Source organism: Schistocerca cancellata, chromosome 3, assembly GCF_023864275.1.
Source record: "Schistocerca cancellata isolate TAMUIC-IGC-003103 chromosome 3, iqSchCanc2.1, whole genome shotgun sequence".
In the NCBI taxonomy this organism is placed as follows: Eukaryota; Metazoa; Arthropoda; class Insecta; order Orthoptera; family Acrididae; genus Schistocerca; species Schistocerca cancellata.
This window is the reverse complement of record NC_064628.1, coordinates 76,351,817-76,379,066: the sequence shown is the minus strand read 5'-3', so window position 1 is coordinate 76,379,066 and position 27,250 is coordinate 76,351,817. Positions and strand designations below refer to the sequence as shown.

The 27,250-nt window shown below is 43.1% G+C and overlaps 1 protein-coding gene across 2 annotated transcripts; it reads left to right on the top strand.

Annotated features, from left to right (window-relative positions):
- The first annotated feature begins 1,750 nt into the window (after positions 1 to 1,750).
- LOC126177042 (cuticle protein 38-like) lies at positions 1,751 to 26,485 on the top strand. 2 transcript variants are annotated; one of them, XM_049924276.1, is made up of 3 exons: positions 1,751 to 1,794; positions 3,368 to 3,667; positions 26,168 to 26,485. In XM_049924276.1, the coding sequence occupies exons 1-3, from the start codon at positions 1,783 to 1,785 to the stop codon at positions 26,336 to 26,338; spliced, it is 483 nt and encodes a 160-aa protein (XP_049780233.1). In that variant the 5' UTR covers positions 1,751 to 1,782; the 3' UTR covers positions 26,339 to 26,485. The 2 variants fall into 2 exon arrangements, with proteins under 2 accessions (XP_049780233.1, XP_049780234.1); XM_049924277.1 differs by lacking the exons at positions 1,751 to 1,794; positions 3,368 to 3,667 and adding an exon at positions 22,483 to 22,581 and having other exon boundaries at positions 25,901 to 26,485.
- Positions 26,486 to 27,250: the final 765 nt, after the last annotated feature.

Sequence of the window (27,250 nt, the reverse complement as noted above, 5' to 3'; positions counted from 1 at the left end):
ACCGATTAGTGGCGAGGAATCGTTTGTCGGCCGGTCCGTGGCTGTCCCTTGGTTGAGTTCCGACGGATCAAGTATAGTTGGGTCACCACCTGTGTCACCTAAGTGAACGAGGACAGACCGACGCCCTGGAGGCTTCTGAGTGCTGTTGTCTTTACTGTCTTTCTCACCAGTGTTTAATTGTCTGTTTATAGTCGATCATGGCCAATGATTTAAAAAATTCTTGGCTTTACTCTGTTTTATGTAAGTAAGTCTGAATTCCGGCAAGTGGATATTTGCTGTAAGGCTATTGCCGTTTTATTGTTTTTTCTTTAGTCTGGTTTCAGCTACTTGTAACTTAAGGCTGATGGTTATATATATATATTTTTTTAATTTTAGAAAATTAATTGTGGGCCTTTCAGCCTTGGAACTTTATTCTTAAAATTACCTTCCAAGCTTAAACATTGCAACCTTCTACCTTCGAAAGGTTACGGTAATTTATTTTAAAAACTTGAAAGTTTCATTGTGGGCCTTCAGCCGTTTATATCGCATCTTGATTATGTTTGTCTATCCACCCTTGCCTTGAGGCAAGTTAAAGTTAAAATTTGCTATTTTAATTGCATTTTTAACTTGTTGATTTTTAAGATTTCTTGTTTGGAGGCCTTTAGCCGTGAAAGATTTGGAGTCTGAAACTCGTAGTTGTAAAAGTCCGGCTATGTGCCGCTTTGGTTGTAAATGTGTTATTAAATTACAATAAATTACAGTAAATTACAATTTTAAGATAAAACTGATCCCAACCTTATTTGACCCTTTCCACAATCCTAATTACATGATTTGCCCAGCGAGTTTAGTGGGCGTCTCAGGCATTTCTGGAGCTTTGCTTGCATTTTTCGATTTTATTCCGTTAAGAGAGGACTGTTGAGTTCTGTCGGCAAGGAACCATTAGTCTACCAAATTTCTGGTCCGATACTCGGTAAGCTGACCTTTCGCTCATTAAACGATGTTACGGAGTTCCAGTGCCTTCCAAAAATTAAGAAGTCTCTGGATCCATCTAGGTGCCGGCATTTATACAGCCGTGGCTCTCACAGACTAATAGAGCGAGCTGATTTTCGCAAGATCTCTGCTTGAATTTTTATCGAGAAGATTTACATCCTCCTGAAACATAACACGTGCACCTTGAACATGTTTCTTAAATACATAAAAGCAGTAGTTACCTTTGCCATGTCCGCCTCCGTAGCGCAGCTCTAGCGTTACCGCCTATCACGCATGGGGGCCCGGGTTCGATTCCCGGCAGAGGAATAGGTGTTTCATCATTATTGACATGCAAGTCGCCAAAGTGGCGTCAACTAAAAACACTTGCAGCACGGCGGCCGAACGCGGAAGGGGATATCCCGGCCAATAAATGCCATACGATCATATATACATTTACGATTGGTCAAAACCTCCACAAAGAGCTAAGATTGCCAACTGTACTATCAAACTGTTTGGGTTTGAATCATTGTTATATGAATACTTGGCGTTCTAGCGAAATATATTCGTAGAATTTGTCATCCCAATCACTCAATAACGAATTAGTCGATTCACCTCAATACAATATAGGCAATATCGCTGCCATACGAGTGTCGTATGCACTAAGTGTTGCATCAGCCTCGACGCACGGTTCTCGTCCAAGGAGTACATGGAGGGAAGGTCAGCGGCCAGTACTTTCACGTCAAGGCGCCGCCGGACAATGATATAAATAGCGTGGTACCTGGAGCCCAGTCACAGTTCAGCAGCTGCAACAGCCAACAACCCCAAGAGCCAACAATGAAGACTCTGGTGAGTGCAATAGCGTCATCCAGTGTTCGCAGCTCGTCTCGGAAATGTCTGATCACTATGATGTGGCTTGCCACACATACTTATGTAGTATCGAACCCACAATTTGTATTTGTGGTTTCCATATTGTTACATTTCTCAGTAAAAGCTGACTAAGGTAGTACATTATAGCTCTAGTGCATTCTAACCAGATTTGTTCTCACCATGATTTGCATTATCTCTGGACTACTTAAACCACACAAAGAACTATTCTACTGGTTCTATGAACATGAAATCACTAGTAATTTGGAGCATTATCCCTTCGACAAGATTATCAAGAGTCAGTCTACTAGGACTATTTAGAATAAAATATCCGTATCATACACGTTCAGTGCATGTCATGCAGTTGTGGGCTTTGCCCATAATGGCCTAACACACAAAAACAGGAAATGCAGTTAAGCTATTCCTAAAGGTGCTATCACTATCGACTAATTGATAACATAGATAAGCATAAAATAGCAGCATCATAGAATGATCATTTCTGACATCGCTCTACCGTACTTTCAGCAAGTTTAGCAGTGGGTTACTTTCAGAAACGATTAACGTGCAACAGAAATCCAACGTAATCTAGCATGAAATCATCATCAACAAATTCAGATATAACAAATTCTGCTGTACTATCAGGATATAAATTTCACAATTAAGAGGAACTCTCATACAAGTGATAGAGAGTGAAAATAAATAGGGGATGTGGCTCATTTAGGCAGTACTGGGGTGGTTAGGTTAGGAAGTGAGACATTGAAGGTAGTATATGACTTTTTGCTATTTGCACAGAAAAGTAACTGACAAATCAAAAGTAGGGGGGGTATATAACGCAGACTGGCAACTAGTAAAAACGGGTTATGGAAAAATATATATTTGTTAATATGAAATTAATATTTACGATCAAGTATATCTTTTCTGAAGGCATTTGTGAGGTCTCTAATCTTTTACACATGTAAAACGTATAAAATAAATCCATACAAGAAGACGACAGAAGCTTCAAGCTTGATTACAGAGGAGATGATGATAATGATGCATGGTTAGTGGGGAGCTCAAGTGCGTGGTCATCAGCGCCATTACAAAGTCCCAATGCTTACACAGTCCAATTTTTGTCGTAGTCCAATATAGCCACTGTCATGAATGATGATGATGTTGAAATGATGAGGACAACACAAACGCCCAGTCCCTAGGCGGGGAAAATCCGCCCGGGAATCGAACCCGGGTCCCCATAATCCAGAGGCAGCAACGACAGCCACTAGACCACGAGCTGATGACTACAGAGGAGAGTATGGGGCAAAAAAGTTTAGGGGGATGCCAAGAGTCGCCTACAGCAAGCAGGTTCAGATGAGTGTAAGTAGCAGTACTCATGCAGAGATCAAGTGATTTACGCTGTAGAGAGTGGGACGGAGGACTATTGCAACAGTATGAACAAATGGTTTTAGATCAAATTGCTTTCTGTCTTAGATAGTTGTGAATTCATATGCTCTTATTTTGAACTGATCTGAAAATCAGAAGGTTAAAACACAATAATGAGTGTGATTTTTCTGTCCTACAGATCGTCCTGAGCGTGGTGCTGGCCGTGGCAGTGGCGAAGCCAGGCTACCTGGGCGCTGGACTGCTGGGTGCCGGTCTGGCAGCCCCGGCCATCGCGGCCGCGCCCATCGCCGTGCCGGCGATCCCGCAGCCCCCGGCCAACATCATCATCGGACCCGGCGGTGTGCCCCTGGACACCCCTGAGGTGGCGGCAGCCCGCGGCGCCCACCTGGCCACCGTAGCTCAGACGCGGGCCCGCGACGCCATCATCAACTCTGCCGCCATCCTCGCCGCCCCCGCCGCCATCGCCGCCCCCGCCGCCCCCGCCGCCATAGCCGCCGCCCCCGCCTACGCGGTTGGTCCTCCCGCGCTGATCGGCGGCCTCGCCCCCTCGATCGCCGCCCTGGGCCCAGCGGTGGCTGGCGCTCCCGGAGCCCTGGCTGCTGCCGCCCACCTGCAGGCCAAGGCTGCCCTGCTGGGCTGAACTGCACTCTACAACAACTTCTATGTCGACTGAGCACAAATGAATATGTCTTAGAGCTTTATATTAGAGCACCACACAGAGGCTACAGAGATTCATGTACATAGATATTTATAATTAAATCTACAAATTTATTAGTGTGTTCTCCTCTCTGGAACCTACTTATTTAATCCATATTAGTACAGTGCAAAACCTTCAATTATCTAAACGATATTGGATAAACTGAATGCACTATCGTTTCAACCACTGTTAATCTGTGCAAAAAGAGTCCCATGACCTTTTACTAGATCTCAATACAGAAATACCTTCGTTTGCAGCAATAATTTAAGTTGGTGCCGTTGATGGCAATGGGATCTACTTCAACAAGTTTTCTCTGGAATGATACATTTCCAGCTGCTGAGCTCTTGCGACGCCATCGTTTATTGGAAGACTCTCTGGTCAAATAACTTATGGGAATGCTGCTGGATACCGTCATCGGCAACTGCCGATATTTGGACCGGTCAGCAACGTGTCATTTTCAAGAAAAATTTGCAGCACGTAGGTGATATGCTACTGATCTTAAAACCTCAGTTTGCAGAGCATTTCCGGAATGATAAAACATACACACACACACACACACACACACACACACACACACACACACACACACTGTCAACGCTAGTGCCACTACATCCTAAGTGTGATCAACACCAGAAGTTATTGACAGTCAAAATTGCTAAAGAACAGGTAAGATAGCATTAACTCAGTCTCTCTGCTCTTAGACAATGGAGGGAGCAGGGTTCCCACCAGAATTTAAGGAAAAACTTTAGTCTCTATTTTCAAAGTTACTTCCTAATCGCCGCGCGGGATTATCCGACCGGTCTAGGGCGCTGCAGTCATGGACTGTGCGGCTGGTCTCGGCGGAGGTTCGAGTTCTCCCTCTGGCTTGCGTGTGTGTGTTTGTCCTTAGGGTAATTTAGGTTACGTAGTGTGTAAGCTTAGGGAGTGATGACCTTAGCAGTTAAGTCCCATGAGAGTTCACACACATTTAATCATTTTTGAACTTGCTAATTAAATCTCAACTGATTCCTGAATAACACTAGAACTTCCGTGTTGCTATATACCATAAGATGACCGGTGCCGAGACATTGCTCTGCAATAGCCCATTTACTCGGCTATTGTGTGTGAATGCGACTCTTGTGCTCAAAGCACTCGTCGTCCACAGTCCTGGTAGTCGGACCAATATAAGACATGCCGAAACTGCAGGCAATACGATAGACACCCACTTTACGCAAACCAAGATCATCTTTAAGGAAACATAAAAGACGCTAATGTTGGATAGAGGTCGTAAAAATTCATATATGTTCTCGAAATACGATCAGTCTTGCTGGAGATGATCCCTGTGGAAGCCAGAAAGGCCGTAGACTTTGGTACCACCTTGGTATTCCACCTTGGTATTATCTTAGCTGTTCTAGAGCACAGGTAGTCGATAGCTCAATGTACGTCTGATTCGTCTTTCCCTATATCCATTCTGACGACAGAAGGCCTGAAGATGCGCTGACTATGAAAAGGCAGAAAGACCTTGTGAGAGCTGAGTTGCTCCGTCCAGCACATGCAGTACCATACTGTATTCCATAGTTTGGAGATACAAACACAATTGAAGCACTAGGTGTCTGGTGACAACAGTGGAAAAGGTGACTTCGGAGATCGTAGAGAAAGCCACTACTCGATGTCATTGTTTTACATCGATTCTGGGAGAGATCTCAATGATGCAGGGTAGAACAATTCCTCCGTAGGTGAGTTACATTTCTTTAAGAGTCTTTCCATGGATCTCAGTCTGGCAGCGGGTTTTCCTACTGTTTGTTTTATGTGGTCATTACAGTTAAGGTATTTCTGTATAGTTCCTCCTAGATACTTTATAGTAGATACAGCTTGTATTAATTTCTCATCAACAGTGTAGTTGTTCAATAGAAGATTTCTTTTCCTAACAGAGCGGAGTAGAGCAGTGGCTAGACACACTGGATCGCATTTGGGAGAACGACACTTCTAACCTTCTTGGGCCACTGTTTAGGTTTTTCGTGATTCTACTAAATCGCTGAAGTCAAATGCAGGGATTGTTCCTTCGGAAGGTAACGGCCGCTTTTCTTCTCCATCTTTTCCTCATCCCAGCTTGTGCTCTGTCTGTAATGACCTCGTTGTCGACGGTACGTTAAACACTAATGTCCTCCACCTCCTCTTTTCCTCTGTATGCGCAATATGTTACATTTATTGGTGTTCAGGGTCAGTTGCCATAGCCTACACGATTCACCAATCCTCTGTATGATTTTCTGCAAACCGATCTTGTTACGTTCCTCCTTCTTTCTTATAGACAACCGTAGCAACCGCGAACAGTTTCGAAGAACATCCGACGCTTTCTACTAGGTCATCTATATACATTGTAAATGGTAACAGTCCTATCACATTTCCTTGTGGTACCCGGACGTCAGCTTTAGATCCGTTAACAACATGTGTTGAGTTCTGTCTCTAATGAAGTTTTGAATCCTCTTGCAAATCCGGTCCGATACTCGGTAAGCTCGTATTTTTTTTCACTAAACGGCAGTGCGAGGAGGCATCAAAAACTTTCGCGAAATCAAGAAACACGGCGTCAACCTGAGTACTGTTGACTACAGTGATATGGATCTTATGGAGGGACAAAGCGAGCTGATTTTCGCAAGATCTGTGTCTGCGGAATCCACTTTGATTTTTTTACAGGAGATTTGCATTCTTCAAAAACGTGATAATACGTGAGCACAAAACTTTTCCATAATTCCACAGTAGACGAAGAAAAATTTACTCAATGAAATGGCTCAACTTGGTGTTACACGTGTATGAAATCGAGGAAGCAGTTACAGAAGTTGTGCATCTAAAGCACTACAATGTGCGAGAAAGAAACTGGAGCACCAGAGTTTGTGGGAATGAGAAACTGGATGGTGTGGAAACATGGTGCTACAGAAAGATATTAGGCACTGAATAAACTGATACGGCGTGAATTCCATCCTACCAGACTTTCCCAGAGTGAGACCAAGCCAACCATTACATAAAATCCTTAAAAATAAAGAGCATTTTATAAATCCAGACAAATTAAGCACACACATTCTGATGGATGGCGAAATTACAAATAGAACGATCACAATCGCAGGTCGATTACATCTACTTAAAGGAAGTATGAAAACTTAATACGTATATCTCTCACAATGAATCAAATGCGCACGAAGTTCTGAAACTACCGAAGTCTTGTAAAAGGACAAAACTATCACACAGTGGTGTAACAACAATTACGTGTTAACCATATATCAATTTTTTATTAAAATTGAAATGTGGCTGGGGCCGTTGGGTGAAGGTCGTTTACCTTCATATTTTGTTCGTGGCCCATGTGCGCGCAGAAGGAGATGTTTATCTCTGTATCCTTGTGTTGACGCCACTTGGAGAATGCAACAGTAGAGCTAAAAAAATCATCGCCCTGCCAGAGGTAACAGGGATAGGTCAGTGCATTTACCCTATATGCTTAACAACAGGTAAATTACACAGGCTATAAAACTGCTGGTGACAATGTGGGACTCATCAGTCACACAGATTCCTTATTGTTCCATACATTTGTCAGATACGGTTCTTCGTCAATGTGTTCATGGAACAGCAGTCTGTCGCTGTTATGGAAAACAGCATACACTGACTTCCATTATCCTACATTCAAACGGGCAGATATCAGGCTTGCTATCAATTCCGTTATGTCGCGAGATTAGAGCATTTACAAACTACTGAGCAGAGATGAGTACGTATGACATCGGCACTAGGACTTGCCGCCCATCTACGTGGTATCAATGCGTTGGTGAGTGCTGCGGTCTATGCAGTCACTTGCAAGGAATCTATACAACTCTCATAGCTTGTGAACAACTCTCATATTTTATTCTCTCTCTCTTTCACTGCGTACCTTTTCTGCAAGTGAGTTTGAAATTCTATCAATTATCTTTGTTTCTCATGCAAGCATGGGAGTAAATTGGTCTGCTTCCAACTTGGTCTTTCCGTTTGTGATATACAGAACATATAATCCCGTCTGAGGCGTGCGATCATTTTTATGTTAATAATTGGCAATCAGTGCTGTAAATTCACAGTAAAGTCATGAGATGTTTAATTAACTCCTTTATTAGAACACGTTATGCGTTTCGGGATTACACCCATCTTCAGACATCTGTTACAGAAAAGTACAAAACATACGTAAACAGCACACTCTACACATCTCAACGTTACAAAAAATGAGATCAGGTCATATGAGTTACATACCACAAACGTTCCGTTTCTGACACGGCGTGGGCTGGAGTACGCGAATTTATTTATCTCTCTGTGACTTCTGTCTGTGTCATTCAGTGTCACCTGCAGGCCTATCTTGATCACAAATTCGTCTATATCATCTCTCCTGTTCTCAGGAATCATGAAAAGCCTGACATTATTGCTTCTCTGGCGTGGTTCAAATTCTTCAGACTTCTCGATCAGTTACTGCTCGAACAATCGTACCCTATTCTCAGTTTCCTTTAAAGATTGTTCGGACCTCTCTCGCATTCGTCCCCAGAGTCTCCTGCATTTGCGAAGTCACTGCCGCAGTGACAGCATCACTGATGGTCTGTACAACGAGCCCGAGGGTGTCTTGTAACTGGTGCGCGGCACGCACCTTAGCCTTCGGGAGCCCAGGGACTTCGGCGTTGCCAGATGATTAGGCCGTAATACCTTCCAGACTGACCGTTTGTGACGGTGTACGTTGTTCGACGGTTATCAAAAGTGGTTCAAATGGCTCTGAGCACTATGAGACTTAACTTCTGAGGTCATCAGTCCCCTGTAACTCAGAACTACTTAAACCTAACTAACTGAAGGACATCACACACACCCATGTCCGTGGCAGGATTCGAACCTGTGACTGTAGCGGTCGCGAGGTTCCAGACTGTAGCGCCTAGAACCGCTCGGCCACCCAGGCCGTCGACGGTTATCGATTTTAAATGTAGCTTCAGGTTACAGATTCTCAAAACCAAATGCTAAGGTGACGCTAGGCACTCGTCGCACAATTCTCGTAATATAAAGTGCGATTTTCTTTTGTTTTTTATTTTTGTTGTCTTGAGACCACTATGTACCTCGAAAATTACTCATAATTCGAAAAAAAATTTTCTACTGAAATGTTAATATTAATGTAGGGGGCATTGTGTATGCTACTAGTAGCCACCTCGTAACCACCTCTCTTGCGTGGGAAGGGTCAACATTGTATTGTGAAAACAGACACAGTTGATATTTGTCGATTACAGTGCCATCAATGGTTTGGTAAACCGTATGTATTTTTTGGCGTAGAATCCGAATATGCTATAAAATGGAGGGATTCCCATTACAAAACACGAAGTTGACGCCGCCCACGTAGGAGGTATGGTTAGCAGGTGTCCAGTTGTACGAGTACCATACGCAGTTGTCCCCGTTACTAATATTAACTTCTCACCCAGCGCATTTTCTTTTTCATTTGATGTCCGCAGCTCGTGGACGTCCGGTAGCGTTCTCGCTTCCCGCGCCCGGGTTCCCGGGTTCGATTCCCGGCGGGATCAGGGATTTTCTCTGCCTCGTGATGACTGGGTGTTGTGTGATGTCCTTAGGTTAGTTAGGTTTAAGTAGTTCTAAGTTCTAGGGGACTGATGACCATAGATGTTAAGTCCCATAGTGCTCAGAGCCATTTGAACCATTTTTTTTTCATCTGGTCCGTCGCTTTCAAGAAATTTAGCTGTCTCCAGTTAAAACAAACATCTGTAACAGCGGTTAGAGCTATTTACTTTCTTCAAGCATCCATCGTGTACTGCACTGATAAACTGAATTTCATCCACATTCATCATCACCGGTAAGTCCTGTTTCCTTTCACAACTTAATTGATAATTTAATTTATTTAACTTTTAATTTTTCGTTACTTCACAGCACTTCTCCTAACGTCCGTATCACTGATCTGCATACTAATTTTTACAAGTTAAGTAGATGGCAAACACGATATGTCCCGGGTATTCATTTTATCAGCTTCATCTGTCACGACGATGAACATCTCCCTTTCGTTTTTTATTACCTAGTATGTACTTTTGCAGTAGACCCGGTGTGGGACGATCCCGCACAGTCTCTGTATGCTAAACGCAGGTGCTTCGCGTGTCAGCAACAGGATTTTGTAAATGTCTCTGCGGAAACGCCTCTCCATAGCTCTATAGACGGCTGTAATTTTCAGCTAAAGCCGTTTGTGATTCGCAATTGAAATCTGTCAAAAGTGCTGCTAGGTCAGAGACATTCGTATGTTAACTGTAGGAGCGTCTTTGTAGTAAAGAATAAGTGTATTAAAGCATCAGGAATAATGCGAAATTTTTTCCGCATCTCAGTGTTTATGATGTCATATCCCTCGAACTGTGTGTCGTACAGTGGTATATTTGTGTAGGTACATTCAGTTTTATTATGGATACTGCCTGCGAAATATGTTTAGCATAGAGCAAAGAAATAATAAATTTATACGACATGCATGTTGCGACAGTTTTTCACGCCTCGTAGTGTTTAAGGCGTCATATGTGCTGATCTATGTGTCACAGAATGATATAATTTTGTAAGTACATTCTGCGATATACACTCCTGGAAATGGAAAAAAGAACACATTGACACCGGTGTGTCAGACCCACCATACTTGCTCCGGACACTGCGAGAGGGCTGTACAAGCAATGATCACACGCACGGCACAGCGGACACACCAGGAACCGCGGTGTTGGCCGTCGAATGGCGCTAGCTGCGCAGCATTTGTGCACCGCCGCCGTCAGTGTCAGCCAGTTTGCCGTGGCATACGGAGCTCCATCGCAGTCTTTAACACTGGTAGCATGCCGCGACAGCGTGGACGTGAACCGTATGTGCAGTTGACGGACTTTGAGCGAGGGCGTATAGTGGGCATGCGGGAGGCCGGGTGGACGTACCGCCGAATTGCTCAACACGTGGGGCGTGAGGTCTCCACAGTAAATCGATGTTGTCGCCAGTGGTCGGCGGAAGGTGCACGTGCCCGTCGACCTGGGACCGGACCGCAGCGACGCACGGATGCACGCCAAGACCGTAGGATCCTACGCAGTGCCGTAGGGGACCGCACCGCCACTTCCCAGCAAATTAGGGACACTGTTGCTCCTGGGGTATCGGCGAGGACCATTCGTAACCGTCTCCATGAAGCTGGGCTACGGTCCCGCACACCGTTAGGCCGTCTTCCGCTCACGCCCCAACATCGTGCAGCCCGCCTCCAGTGGTGTCGCGACAGGCGTGAATGGAGGGACGAATGGAGACGTGTCGTCTTCAGCGATGAGAGTCGCTTCTGCCTTGGTGCCAATGATGGTCGTATGCGTGTTTGCCGCCGTGCAGGTGAGCGCCACAATCAGGACTGCATACGACCGAGGCACACAGGGCCAACACCCGGCATCATGGTGTGGGGAGCGATCTCCTACACTGGCCGTACACCACTGGTGATCGTCGAGGGGACACTGAATAGTGCACGGTACATCCAAACCGTCATCCACCCATCGTTCTACCATTCCTAGACCGGCAAGGGAACTTGCTGTTCCAACAGGACAATGCACGTCCGCATGTATCCCGTGCCACCCAACGTGCTCTAGAAGGTGTAAGTCAACTACCCTGGCCAGCAAGATCTACGGATCTGTCCCCAATTGAGCATGTTTGGGACTGGATGAAGCGTCGTCTCACGCGGTCTGCACGTCCAGCACGAACGCTGGTCCAACTGAGGCGCCAGGTGGAAATGGCATGGCAAGCCGTTCCACAGGACTACATCCAGCATCTCTACGATCGTCTCCATGGGAGAATAGCAGCCTGCATTGCTGCGAAAGGTGGATATACACTGTACTAGTGCCGACATTGTGCATGCTCTGTTGCCTGTGTCTATGTGCCTGTGGTTCTGTCAGTGTGATCATGTGATGTATCTGACCCCAGGAATGTGTCAATAAAGTTTCCCCTTCCTGGGACAATGAATTCACGGTGTTCTTATTTCAATTTCCAGGAGTGTATATGGATACTGTCTGCAACACATTTTACAAATAGTACTGGTAGCAGAGAAGTAGTAAATTTGAACGTTATGCACAATGTGACAGTTTCTCACGTACCTCATTGGTTATAATGTCATATCTCCTGAACTATGCTATGCAGATGGCTGTTTCCTCCAGCGATTTTTGTCTGACAGCAAGGAATATTTGTATCAAGTTTGCTTGAAATCGATCCAGTGGTTTAGGGGGAGATGTGGAAAGCATACACACACACAAACACAAACACACACACACACACACACACACACACACACACACACACACACACACACATCCATTTCTACATGTATGAATTCTTCATTACTCTGGAACGTTTGAAACGTTACGTTACACTTCTCTAAACTCCATACCAATAATCTGAAACGGCGGCAAAAGTAAAACAAACACTTTTTCCGAGAATACTTATTTCTTATTAAATTTTCTTAAGAAATGAATAATTAAGAAAAACCAGAAACTGTCATATGTCTGCTAACTATTCTCTCCTGTATTCGAAGTTACCACGCTGCGACGGACCACAACGTGTGGACGGAGAGGGAGATCCTAAACCATATGGTGTTCCACACCATTGCAACTTGTCATCGACTCTCGAAAGAAGAACTTGTGAGACAGACTGACGAAAAAACAAAACTTGGATTTCAGCTTGATGGAGAAGCTTAGCGCAGACATAAACAAAATTCAGGGTTTGAGGGTAACAATTAGTGGAAGACAACGGCTTGGTGTTACCAACCTACCTACTTCAACTGCATCAAAAAATCAGTGTGACACACAGGGTTGGTAAACCAAACGTGAATACATTACTCAGAAAGGTTGTTTGCAGGGGAATTCAGTGGTAGTTAATGTACCATGTGTTGTCACAAGCGAATGGTTAACATAGAGCCCATTATAACTGGCGGCTAATGAGTGATACGCGTTAATTTGGCTCGCAAGTTTACCTTAACTTAGGAGGTGTTATTAAGCAGTTAGGTGTGTGCTGATGTATAAAAAGGGTATGTGTACGATGAACGATAGAATTTAAACAGTTGTTGGAACTTACGTTAGATTATATTAATTTCCATTTCAACAGAAAATTTTACCACCTAGCAACGGGTAACGCCATCACGGTTGTCAACGCATTAATTTCCATGAACAACCTGGAGCAAAAAATGTTTACATGAGTACCCAGAATCAGCTGAGAAAACGATATATATCGTTAAGGATACGCTGCCGGATCAATTTTTTGACTGAAAAACTATGACAAAATCGGCGTTGGGCGCCCTTAAGCTCCTTGACTGAAAAGGAAGGAAAATGAGATTAACGACGTAATTTGATGCTTAGTGCTTTACGTCATAAAATACACTATACTTTTGAACATGAATATAAAGAACTTGTTAACTGTCCTGATATAACTGCCTCCAAAGAAAGTAGCAGTCATAAATTCAGCATTTAAAGGTAAACAACCTACGCAAATTTCATCATAGACTGCAGTTTCATCATAGAATATACGTCATGGCATGCAACTTCGTAAAACGTGGTATATTTTTGTTTACTAATCAGCAGACTACTGAAACTACCATTAAGTTAGCAGGGAGGAAAAAAAGGAACAACCGTTCTCAAGCAAGTCAGTGTAAGTAATGGTTAGAATGTTGAGATAGTCACTAAAAATTTAAAACAGGACACAAAGGAAGAAGAGGTAATATTTCATGAAGAGAGAGATATTAAGCGCAAAAAGACTATTGATATCCATAGGAACACAGCGGTAGGGCTTCAGATATGATACCGTAAACTGCAGTAAAAACAGGCTTTCTCTCAAGTAAAAAGCTTCGTTTCAAAGTAAGGGAAGGCGAAGACATATCAAGAATTTCGATGCATCTGGTGTGTATAAAATTAAGTTAATTAAATTCGAAGTCTGTCCTAAACAGTATTCAGGTCAAGCTGTCAGAATTACTGAGTCCATTTTAATGAACACAACTCGCTACTATAAAGTACAGGGTGTCCAAAAAGGACTCCCTGATTTCAAAATTAAATATCTCGAAAACAAAGATCAATAGAGGAATGCAGTAAACGGTATGTTTATTGTGAAAGCTGTAAAAAGTTTATACAGCAGTTTGAAATAATAGTTACAAAAGCTGCTAACAGATGGCGCTGTAATCGCCATACGTAATGCCTGGTAAAAATAGTGATCCGAAGCCCAGAGCGATCAGTTCCACTATTGAAACGTGAAAGGAGGTTAGCGTACCGAAGGAAGAGATTAAAACCATGTACTCCATTGAACAACGCGTTTTTCTGGTGCTAGAGTACCACAGGTTAGAAGAGAGTCCTACGGCAACAAGGCGAAGTTTTCAAGCACGATTTAATGTTCCAAAAGGACCCGATGCGAAAACCATTCGTACGCTCTTCGCAAAATTTCAACGAACAGTCAGCGTAACTGATGATCTAGTGGGGCATGTTGGCCGCCAGAAAACCGCAGTTACGCCTGAAAATATCGCGTTTCTGGAATTATTCAGCGAAATCCAATGCCATCCGTCCGTAGAATTGCATCTGAGACTGGTTTGAAGCGTTCCATCGCGCAGAAAATACTGAGAACGAGCCTACACATGTTTCCATTCAAAATTCAAACGCACCAGGCCATACCCGTACGAGCTGTGCAACAAAGGGTTGCCTTTGTTAATCAGATGCTCACAATGATTGATAGTGAAGGATTTGATGTTGGCTGCATCTGGTTTACAGATGAAGCACACTTCCACCTGAATGGATACGTGAATAAGCAGAACTGGCGATTTTGGGGTTCCGAAAAGCCATATTGGTGTGAAGCGAAACCCCTGTATTCTCCTAAAGTTACTGTGTGGGCTGCAGTATGCAGCAGAGGCATTATTGGCCCTTTTTTCATTCGAGAAACGGTCACTGGTGCACGTTACGTTGCAATTTTGGAACAATTTGTCGCCACACAGCAAGCGTTAGAGGATCGACCAGGTACTGAATGGTTTATGCAAGATGGAGCTCGACCACATCGGACCGAACAAGTGTTTCGCTTTCTTGAGGAATACTTCGGGAATCGAGTCATTGCTTTTGAATATCCCAAATTTACTGGTGCAGGCGTGGATTGGCCTCTATATTCGCCGGATTTGACTCCCTGTGACTTTTTTTTGTGGGGCACAGTGAAAGACATGATCTACCCGAAGCATCCCGCCACGCTGGACGAGCTTGAATAGGCGATCTCTATGGCATGTGAATCCATTTCGGTTGAGACACTACGAAATGTGATGGCGAATTTCATTCTTCGTTTGCGCCACCTCTGTAGTGCCAATGGTGAACATTTTGAAAACATTGTGATGTGATTGTTTGCAAAGATTGTTTTCATACGATTATTTCACTTATGTACGCTGATATGAGCTGTACATCGTACAGCGCCAGGGAGCCCTTTTCTGGGCACCCTGTATTACAGCATTTGTAGGCCATGTGCCTTAGCGGTGCGCCTTACTAGGTAGGCATCGCGGCAGTACAGACGTGGACAGATTGTGTTCAGCTTACACCGGCAGAATCACACAATTCAAGACGCCCTCTGTTAGTAATTAGAAAATATTTTCGACCCATTTTTTATTTTTTCTTTAGACATTTGTCTTCTGACTGCTTTGATGCAGCTCAGCAAAAATTCCTCTCATGTAGAGCGTCAACCTTTTGCGAGTACGTCATCAGTTATTTTACTCTCTACAATTCCCTCCAGTACCATGGAAGTTATTCCCTGAATCCTTTGCAAATGTCCTGTTGTGTATTATTTCTGATCTTCTTGTCAGTATTTTCAATCCGTTCCTTTATTCGCTGACTCTGCGGAAAACAACCAGATTACTTACCATTCCACTTGATTTTCTACATTCTTCTGTAGCACCGAATCTCAAACGCACCGATTATCTTTTGTTCCTGTTTTACCACTAACAATGATTTAGTACCGTACAACGCTGTGATTCAAAACTACTTTCTCAGAAATCTCTTCCCCATCTTAAGGCCTATGTTTGAGACCAATAGACTTCCCCTGGACCGGAATGCGATATTTTCCTGTGGTCTTCTGCTTCTTACGTCCTCCGAGCTTCGTCCGTCAGGGTTTATCTTACTTGTAAGATAGAAGTATTCCTTAACTTCAGCTAATTCCTGACCACAAATTTTGATCTTAAGTTCATAGCTATTTTCTTTTCTGCTACTTCTCATTAATTTTATCTGTTTTCGGTTTATTCTCAGTGAATGTTCTGTAGTCATTAGTATGTTCATCACATTCAACAGATCCTGTAATTCTTCTTCACTTTCAGTGAGGATATCAACGTCATTAGCTAATTTTATCATTGATATCTTTTCTCCTTGAATTTTATTCCCATTCTTCCGTGATTGCCTCTTGTATTCACATATTGAACAGTTGGCGTAATAACCTGCATCCCTGCCTGACACCCTTTTTAATCCAAGCATTACTTTCTTGCTCTTTCATTCTTATTGTTCCCTCTTAGTTCTTGTTGACATTGTGTCTCACCAGTCTTTGCCTGTAGCTTACTTACTCTTTATTTTTCTAGGATTTGGAACATCTTGCATCATTTAACACTGTCGAAGACTTTTTCCAGATTAACAAATCCTATGAACGTATCTTGATGTTTGTTCAATAAAGCTTCCATTATCAACCGCAACGTGAGAAGTGCCTCTCTGGTGCCTTTACTTTTCTTAAGGCCAAATTATACCTTAGTTTTCTTTTCCATTCTCCTGTAACTTATTCTCGTTAGCAGTTTGGACGCATGAGACGTTTACCCAATTGTGCGATGGTTTCTACACCTATTTGCATTTGCTTTCTGCGGAACTGTGTGGCTGACACTTTTCTGAAAATGTAAAGTTTTGTCACCAGTCTACATACTAATCTGAATAGCGTTTGGTTGCCGTTCCCCTCTGCTATATACGATCTCTTCAAGAGCTCTTTTACATTCTCTCATACTGGACCCCCTACCCCTTCTAATCGATTCCACATTCTTCTGTCATGTCATTAGATAAATCCTTTCATAGAAGCCTTTAATGTACTCTTTCCACCTACCTGCATCAACATTTAACAGTGAAATTACTGTCTCACTCTTCATGTTACCAATTTTGTTTTCAGTTTCACCAAAAGTTGTTTTGACTTTTCAATAGGCTGTGTCAGTGCCCCAGATGATCATATCTTTTTAGATTTCTTTACATTTTCCCTGCAACCATTTTGCCTTGGCTGCCGGGCACTTCCTGTTTATTTCATTCCTAAGTGATTTATATTTCTGCATTCATGTCTTACCCTGATCATTTCCTCGCTTCAGTGATCAATTTGAAGTGTTTCTTCCGTCATCCAAGGTTTGTTGAGAGCTACCCTCCTTGTATCTATGGCTGACTGTGGAACATACATTATTGCCATTTTCTGAGATTTCCACTCCTTGTCAACTGAAATACTTGCTGTGATATTCCCTATCCCAGTGTCCCCATCCTCAGTGAACTTCAAACGCCCTCATCATTCCTCGGTACATCAGTATCCCTCTTCCTTCCACAAAATCTTCCCTATGATTCTCCTAAACTTCAACCTACTCTCCATCATTACTAAATTACGATCTGAATCTATATTTGCCCATTGGTACTTCTTACAGTCCAGTATCTGATTACGGATCTCTGTCTTACTACGGTGTAATCCAACTTGAATCATCGGGACTTTTCTAACTATACATCTTCCTCTTGTGATTCTTGAACAGAGTATTAGTTATTACCATCTGAAATTTGTTGCGAAACTCAATTAGTCATTCTCCTGTCTCATTCCTACCGCTTTGTCCATATTTTCCCGTAACCTGTTCCTCTATTCCTCCCCATAAAACGGCGTTCCAATCTCCCATGATTGTTAGCTTTTCATCCAGCATTCAAACTTCATTATCGGTTCAAAATCGTCATATAGTTTCCCTCTCTCGTCATGTTCTGCCTCCAACGCGGCATGTTTACTTGAACTATCACTATCGGCGTTGCTTTTCTGCCGAATATGATGCGAACAAATATACCAACGAACGGTTTACAGTAGCTCACTGTCTACTCGACTTTCCGATTCATAACAAATCCTACTCCGCCGCTGTTGATCCTATGTTTGTATCAAATCATATCCTTCTTTCCAGTTCATTTCACTGACACCCACTACATATAGACTGAGCATTTGCGTTTCTTTTTTTTTTAGATTTTCTAGCTTTTGTACAATCTTCAAGCTTTTGACATTCCATGCCCTGACTCGCAGAATTTTATTCTTTCATTGGTTATCCCTTTATTTCCCGTGGTCACCTCTCTCTCCATTTTCAGTCCCCTCTCAGAGACTGGAATTGGGGACTACTATGGAATCTTTTGCCGTTGAAAATATTATGGCAAATTTTCAATTACAGGTCACAAATACCGTAAATATACATCATGTGTCTGTAATTCAGCGGTTTCCATTGCCTTCTGCATCCTCATTCCGTTGATCATTCCCCCTTTTTGGAATAGATTTCCGCCATAAGCGTAATAGAGTTCCATGAACCCCTATCCGTTACTCCGCCCTTTTGATAAGGCCTTTGACAGAAAGCACAATGTAGTTGTCGTACCAGTACCCCACCATTTCCCTTCCCTCACATCATCCATGACACATTATCTTTATGATGTAGATTGGTACCTTACAAGACTGGTAAAGTGCCCTTCCTCTTATCTTACGGTTTATTCTACATTCTTTCACAAAAAACGACTTTCACAGAGTGATTAATCAGATGTAATTTGAAGAATTTTAAACTTTAAATAATTTCCATCTATGTTACAATCTTAAAGAGATACTTATTGATATTTTAGTTTTATTTAAGTACCTAGAGATGATCATTGTGGAGCTACACTACATCCACATGGATACGCTGCAAATCACATTTAATACCTGGCAGAGCGTTCATCGAACCACCTTCACGATTCTCTATCATTCTAATCTCGTATAGAGGGCGGAAAGATTTAAATTGGTTCAAATGGCTCTAAGCACTATCGGACTTTACATCTGGAGTCATCAGTCCCCTGGACGTAGAACTGCTTAAACCTAATTAACCTAAGGCCACCACACACATCTATGACCGAGGCAGGATTAGAACCTGCGATGGCAGCCCCGTGGTTCCGGACTGAAGCGCATAGAACGCGCGGAAAAAACGAATACTTATATATTTTCGTACGAGCTTTGATTTCCTTCGTTTTGTCTTGGTGATAGTTCCTCCCTGTGACGGGTGGGTTTCAACAAAATATTTTCGCATTCGGAGGAGAGAGTTGGTGATCGGAATGTCGTGAGAATATTCCGTCGCAACGAAACAAGCCTTTCTTTTAATGATGTCCACCCCAAATCCTGTATCATTTCTGTGACTCTTTCCTATATTTCGTGATAATAAAAAACGTGATGCCCTTCTTTGAAATTTTTCAATGTACTCCGTCAGTCCTATCAGGTAAGGATCCCACACCGCGCAGCGGTATTCTAAAAGAGGACGGACAAGCGTAGTGTAGGCAGTCTCCTTAATAGACCTGTTACATTTTCCATGTCTCCTGCCAACAAAACGCAGTCTTTGGTTCGCCTTCCCCACAACATTTTCTATATGTTCCTTCCAGTTTACGTTGTTCGTAATTGTAATACCTAGGTATTTAGTGGAATTTACGGCTTTTAGATTAGACTAATTTATCGTGTAACCGAACTTTAACGAATTCCTTTTAGCACTCACGTGGATAACCAACTTTTCGTTATTTAGGGTCAACTGCCAATTTCCGCACCATTCACATATCTTTTCTATATCGTTTTACAGTTTGTTTTGATCTTCTGATGACTTTATAAATCGAGAAACGACAGCGTCATCTGCAAACAACCTAAGACGGCTGCTCAGATTGTCTCCCAAACCGTTTATATAAATAAGGAACAGCAAAGGGCCTACAACACTACCTTGGGGAAAGCCAGAAATCACTTCTGTTTTACTCGATGACTTTCCGTCAGTTACTACGAACTGTGACCTCTCTATCAGGAAATCACAAATACAGTCACATAACTGGGACGATATTTCATAAGCACGCAATTTCACTACAAGCCGCTTGTGTCAAAAGCCTTCCGGAAATCCAGAACTACGGAATCGATCTGAAATCCCTTGTCAATAGCACTCAGCACTTCATGAGAATAAAGAGCTAGTTGTGTTTCACAAGAACGATATTTTCTGAACCCACGTTAACTGTGTGTCAATAGACCGTTTTATTCGAAATAATTCATAATGTTCGAACACAATATATGTTCCCAAACCCTGCTGCATATGGGCGTTAATCATATGGGTCTGTAGTTAAGTAGATTACTCGTAGTACCTTTCTTGAATACTGATGTGACTTGTTCACCTTTCTAGTCTTTGGGTACGGATCTTTCGTCGAGCGAAAGTTTGTATATGATTGTTAAATATGGAGCTAATGCATCAGCATACTCCGAAAGGAACCTAATTGGTATACAGTCTGGACCAGAAGACTTGCTTTTATGAAGTGATTTAAGTTGCTTCACTACTCCGAGGATATTTACTTCTACGTTACTCATGTTGGCAGTGGTAGCTTTTCTTGATTCGAATTCTGGAATATTTACTTCGTTTTCTTTTTTGAAGAACTTTCGGAAGGCTGTGTTTAGTAACCCTGATTTGGCAGCGCTGTCTTCGATAGTGTCTCCGTTGCTGTCGCGCAGAGAAGGCATTGATTGTTTCTTGCCGCTAACATTTCTCACATTCGAGCAGAATCTATTTGTATTTTCTGCCAGGTTTCTAGACAAAGTTTCGATGTGGAAACTGTTATAAGGATCTCATATTGAAGACCGCGGTAAATTTAGAGCTTCTGTAAAAGATCGACAGTCTTGGGAAATTTGCGTCTGTTTGAATTTGGCGTGTTTGTTCCGTTGTTTCTGACACGTTTCGTGTACCAAGGAGATTCAGTTCCGTCGTTTGTTAATATATTTGTTATAAATCTCTCAATCGCTGCCGATTCTATTTCTATGAATTCAAGCCACATCTGGTCTACATATATATTATTAATTTAGAAGGAGTGTAGATTGTCTCTCAGGAAGGCATTAAGTGAATTCCTATCTGCTTTTTTGAATACATATATTTTTCGTTTACTTTTGGAGGATTTGGGGGTTACAATATTCAGTCTCGCTACGACAACCGTGTGTTCACTAATCGCTGTATCCGTTTCGATTCTCGTTATTAACTCAGGATTATTTGTTGCTAAGAGGTCAAGTGCGTGTTCACAACGTTTACTAATCGCGTGGGCTGATGACTTGCTGGAAAAAATTTTCAGAGAATACTTTTAGCACAATTTGGGATGATGTTTTATGCGTACCTCCGGAATTAAACATATATTTTCGCCAAAATATCGAGTATAAATTAATGTCACCACCAACTATAATCGTATGAATCTTTTGATGGAAATAAACCATTTATACATATAGCAACAATTAAGGTTACGGATAATGTTAAGAAATGTGGATGCCAGTGTCATGTATGCTTACAGTGATGAATGATATTTTGCCCCATTCTCTACAAGTGCCTTGTGTGCTCTACAGCATTGCATGATATACAGCCCAGTTGTTGATAAGATTTCCCTTTTCAATACCTAGTAGTGTTCCATAGCAGGAAATGAACTGTGCCGGCCGGAGTGGCCGAGCGGTTAAAGGCGCTACAGTCTGGAACCGCACGACCGCTACGGTCGCAGGTTCGAATCCTGCCTCGGGCATGGATGTGTGTGATGTCCTTAGGTTAGTTAGGTTAAAGTAGTTCTAAGTTCTACGGGACTTATGACCACAGCAGTTGAGTCCCATAGTGCTCAGAGCCATTTGAACCATTTGAAATGAAGTGTGGGAACATCATATATGGTTGTGTACTGCGTTCCAACTTTCCACGACTAACGTCGATACAGAAACATAAGCAGTTTTCAAATGCAAGTCTCACATGCACAGCTCATTCAAGACATATTGCGCGAAATTTTAGTTTGGAACCACTGGTTCCGGATCTCCAAATATTGTGTTTAGAACCCTCTATCTCCCGTACAATTGACGCGCTTAAGATTCTCAACACTATATTTACAGCTTCAAACGCTGCTTGTTTTCTCACAAAGTTTGATGGTCATTATGAAAGCATGTAATCTACGGTTCTTCAGTGGTCTGAATAAAGCGCATTAAGCGTGCGCCACATGCATGAAGATGATTTCAAACATCTTTTATTAGCCGTATAAGCGCATTGCAGTATTGTCTATTTGAAATGAGACGTTTTGCTCGTTGATCTGAAAGTCTGTAAAGACGGTAAAAATGTAGAAATTGTCTGTAGTGGACAAGTTTTTTAACAACATGAATGAGAATTATTTTATTTTATTACAGTTTTTATTTTTGAAGTATGTTGCTAATATCTGACAATGGGTTCCGTTGGCTCCTTACCACAGTAGCAACAGCGTTGCCTACAATTTATTGTAATCAGGGTGTGTTGCGTCAGACACAGCGCACAGTCAACGCCCAATGAAGACGTGGAGGGAAGGACACCCGCTAGTACTTTCACGCTAGAGCGGTGCTGGACTGCGGTATATATAGTGTGTGGACGCAGTCCGTAGGCAGAGTTCAGCAGCTGCAACAGCCGATAACCCTCATTGCCGACCATGAAGTGCCTGGTGAGTGCGAGCGTTCGCAACGGCTCTGCGTCGCCGGCCGCTGAGGTGTCGTAATCCGTGCTGTGCGTGACTGCATGGCTCTGCAGTCTGAAAGATGCGGTTTTCTCCAGAAAACCTGTTGACTGAATGCCAAATCGTCTAGGTTCATAGGTCACGTCGTATTTCACCTTCATTTCTTCTTGCACAGCTGACATTTTGTTGTCTCTGCTTGGATATTTGTTCCCGGTTAGCTGACATACAACACTGAAACTTCCTGGCAGTTTAAAACTGTGTGCCGGACCGAGACTCGAACTCAGGAGCTTTGCCTTTCGCGGGCAAGTGCTCTACCATCTGAGCTACCGAAGCACGACTCACGCCCCGTCCTCACACCCTTACTTCCGCCAGTACCTCGTCTCCTACTTTCTGGAAACATCCCCCAGGCTGTGGCTAAGCCATGTCTCCGCAGCGTCCTTTCTTCCAGGAGTGCTAGATCTGCAAGGAGAGCTTCTGTGAAGTATGGAAAGTAGGAGACGAGGTACTGGTGGAAGTGAAGCTGTGAGGACGTGGCGTGAGTCGTGCTTGGGTAGCTCAGATGGTAGAGCACTTGTCCGCGAAAGGCAAAGGTCCCGAGTTCGAGTCTCGGTGCGGAACACAGTTTTAATCTGCCAGTAAGTTTCATATCAGCGCACACTCCGCTGCAGAGAGAAAATTTCATTCTGGAGACATACAGCATTATTTGCAATGTAAGTGCAACGTTGCTAGTGTCGTGCCAACTGACCTCAAGAACTGACGTGGAAAAAGTATCTGTAAACTCATTAAAATACCTACTCAGTTGGAACAGACTCTGGATAAACGAATCTAAGACAGGCAGAACACTGAAAAATAGCCCAAATATCATTAAAAAGTAATTTAATACTAATCAGTTACCGACTCGTATTTTACTTTACTTTGTTTGGTCAGTACACTCAGGATAGCGTGCTATTGCTTCCAACGATAAATATACTTCTCGTTTCTTACCTCATCACTGAATAAAATAAAATGGTAGACAACATGTCGAGAGTAGCTTGTAATGAATGTTCTCAAGAAATTTCATAGCGCTGCCGGTTTATGCCGCCATACATTCCTCTGATTTGCCTTTCGTCAGCAGTATCTTGAAAATTTAGCTATGGGGAGAAAGAGAAAATCTAATTCAGCGTTATAATATTACATAACATTGCCATACACGAGGTATACATAAAATTAGTTTCTCACAAAATAAAATACAATCAAGTGTAACTCTCTAAGCAAAATGAGCTGACAGAGACATAACTATTGCTACTATCCTCACCTATGTATGCTCTCAGTAAAGATGCATGTACTCGAGTGGTCGCCATGTAGACTAGTCTGAGTGCATCATGGTGTGTAGAATTTAAAAATACGAAAACAGTCATTTATACCAGCATTTGAGTTCCTCAGTTTTTTGAGGTGTAGCAAACAATTGAACTTGGGCTGTGCACGAGAGCATTAAGGCAAACATTGTAAGCTTGAAAGTTATGTCGAAAACGTGGTCATTAAAGCAAATCTGGATTGCCACAAGGAGACTTACGCCATCCTTCCGATTGCCATTCGAGATAGCAAGGAACAACAAAGAGTTGTGTTTAGTAGGGTGCAATATTCAAAAAAAATATTTTGTCCATGAGAAACAGACGGAAATGGGGTGCTTTATAAAGAAAGTAAAATCGAGATGAATATCGAGTGTCTTACCTATTGCACAGACCTAGATAAATGCAAACAGAATCATTCTCTGTTATCAGAAGAGAAACTTCAACACATATTCTACTTCAGCTATCTCCTCACTGCAGAATTATGTTCAAGCACTCATTTCCCTGAAGTATAAAATAAAAGGGAGGTGTGTTATAGATATTATGCAGAGATTTTCACGTTGTCGTGAATAAAACATAATTTTAGTCACATAGTGTAAATTTTCCTTTAGAATCCCTTTCATTATGATGTACCTACTCGCTGGAAATATTTTCCTCCATGGGATACAAACCAGAAATAAAATTAATGATCAGTGTTGTTTTATTAATGTATACAGTAAATGGGGGGGGGGGGGGAGTGTAATGTCAAAATAAAAAATGCTGAAGCATTGCTTTACCCGACAGCTGTTGGAAAGTAATGTGGATTAAGAAAATTTAGATATACTTATGGGTTATGTATCAAGCACAAGGGTAGCTTCATGTGTCATTTACAGTCATCAACAACTTCTTAGCCGCCCGCGGTGGTCTCGCGGTTCTAGGCGCGCAGTCCGGAACCGCGCGACTGCTACGGTCGCAGGTTCGAATCCTGCCTCGGGCATGGATGTGTGTGATGTCCATAGGTTAGTTAGGTTTGAGTAGTTCGAAGTTCTAGAGGACTGATGACCACAGCTGTTAAGTCCCATAGTGCTCAGAGCAATTTCAGCCCAACAATTTCTTAAAATGAAATGCAGGATAAACATTTTTGAAGGTAATATTGTCTATAGCTGTTATTTATTTTATGGAATGCGTGACACATGGCCAGTCATACATGAATAATATATTAACTTTTATTGCGATGGTTAGTAACTGGATCTGCTACTGATAATCAAGTTCATACAGACAGCTGAGTGTCATGCATTTCACAGAGCCTAGTGTAGACAGTAAGGTGATATTATTTATTTGGTTAGGGCTGGATTGAGACTAGGTATGTAGCATGACAATCCTGGCAGCAGACCGCTTCTATTACAATGAGGCTGCACTACTTGGCCAAGATATCACAACTCCTTACAGAGTGGATCTGAAATGGCAGTTGCCGTAACATGTGTTTACACTAGATTTCCTGCAGGCAGAGGAGTGGTAAAGAGGTGTAGCAGCACTTTCTTCCCACAATGGTCTGGCAAAACTACCTACATTTGTGCCGATACCAAATAAAGAAGATGTGTAGCGCTATTTCATTCCCACTGTGTTCTGGCAAAACTACCTACATATTGTGCCTATACCAAAGAAATGCTACACTTCTATCAGGACAATGAGTTTAGTGGCTAATGTTGGTGCGACTTAAAAGACAAATGAATATCTTCCCCTAGTCCTAATGTTTTTCCACTAGTGGCAGCACACGTAAAAAGTATCTACCCATAAAGGGCAAACAGTTTGCAATTGATTGCAGATGGACTCAGAGTCTTTGAAAGGCGTGATGCCAAACAGAAAATATAACCATGTGTGAGACGATAATGTTAGAACCATTTATGCATGTTTTCATGTATTTGCAGTGCTTTCAAACATTGTAACATTCTTAGTTTTATGACAGCATGCAACTTGAGAACGCCGTCTTGTTCTCTCAGATTGTCCTGAGTGCGGTGCTGGCCGTGGCTGTGGCGAAGCCCGGCTTCTTGGGAGCCGGAATCCTGGGCGCCGGTCTGGCAGCCCCGGCCATCGCCGTGCCGGCGATCCCGCAGCCCCCGGCCAACATCATCATCGGCCCCGGCGGACACCCCCTGGACACCCCTGAGGTGGTTGCCGCCCGCGGCGCCCACCTCACCGCCGTCGCCCAGACACAGGCCCGCGACGCCATCGTCAACTCGGCCGCCATCCTCGCCGCCCCCGCCGCCATCGCCGCCCCCGCCGCCATCGCCGCCGCCCCCGCCTACGCTGTCGGCCCCCCCGCGCTGGTCGGCGGCCTCGCCCCCTCTATCGCCGCCCTCGGTCCAGCGGTGGCTGGAGCCCCTGGAGCCCTGGCTGCCGCCGCCCACCTGCACGCCAAGGCTGCCCTGCTGGGCTGAACTCGACAACACCGTCCTCTGCTGTCCACCGACTGACCATTTACACTTACTTAGGGCTTCTGCAAGAGCGCCAGCACTTAGGCTACAGATCATTTTGTACATAGATATTTATAAATAAATATGCAAAAATAAATGGAATTACCACCATACACAACTTTTTCACTACATTTTCACATTATTATACAGGGTGTTACAAAAAGGTACGGCCAAACTTTCAGGAAACATTCCTCACACACAAAGAAAGAAAATATGTTATGTGGACATGTGTCTGGAAACGCTTACTTTCCATGTTAGAGCTCATTTTATTACTTCTCTTCAAATCACGTTAATCATGGAATGGAAACACACAGCAACAGAACGTACCAGCGTGACTTCAAACACTTTGTCACAGGAAATGTTCAAAATGTCCTCCGTTAGCTAGGATACGTGCATCCACCCTCCGTCGCATGGAATCCCTGATGCGCTGATGCAGCCCTGGAGAATGGCGTATTGTATCACAGCCGTCCACAATACGAGCACGAAGAGTCTCTACATTTGGTACCGGGGTTGCGTAGACCAGAACTTTCATATGTCCCCATAAATGAAAGTCAAGAGGGTTGAGGTCAGGAGAGCGTGGAGGCCATGGAATTGGTCCGCCTCTACCAATTTATGGGTCACCGAATCTGTTGTTGAGAAGCGTACGAACATTTCGACTGAAATGTGCAGGAGCTCCATCGTGCATGAACCCCATGTTGTGTCGTACTTGTAAAGGCACATGTTCTAGCATGAAACCATGATAACGTATGAAACCATGATAACGTGCTCCATTGAGCGTAGGTGGAAGAACATGGGGCCCTATCAAGACATCACTAACAATGCCTGCCCAAACGTTAACAGAAAATCTGTGTTCCTGACGTGATTGCACAATTGCGT

Coding starts and splice junctions, on each gene's coding strand:
- LOC126177042 (XM_049924276.1), top strand. Junction 3,668..26,167: donor CCATCGCCGCCCCCGCCGCC/CCCGCCGCCATA, acceptor GCCCCCGCCGCC/ATCGCCGCCCCCGCCGCCAT.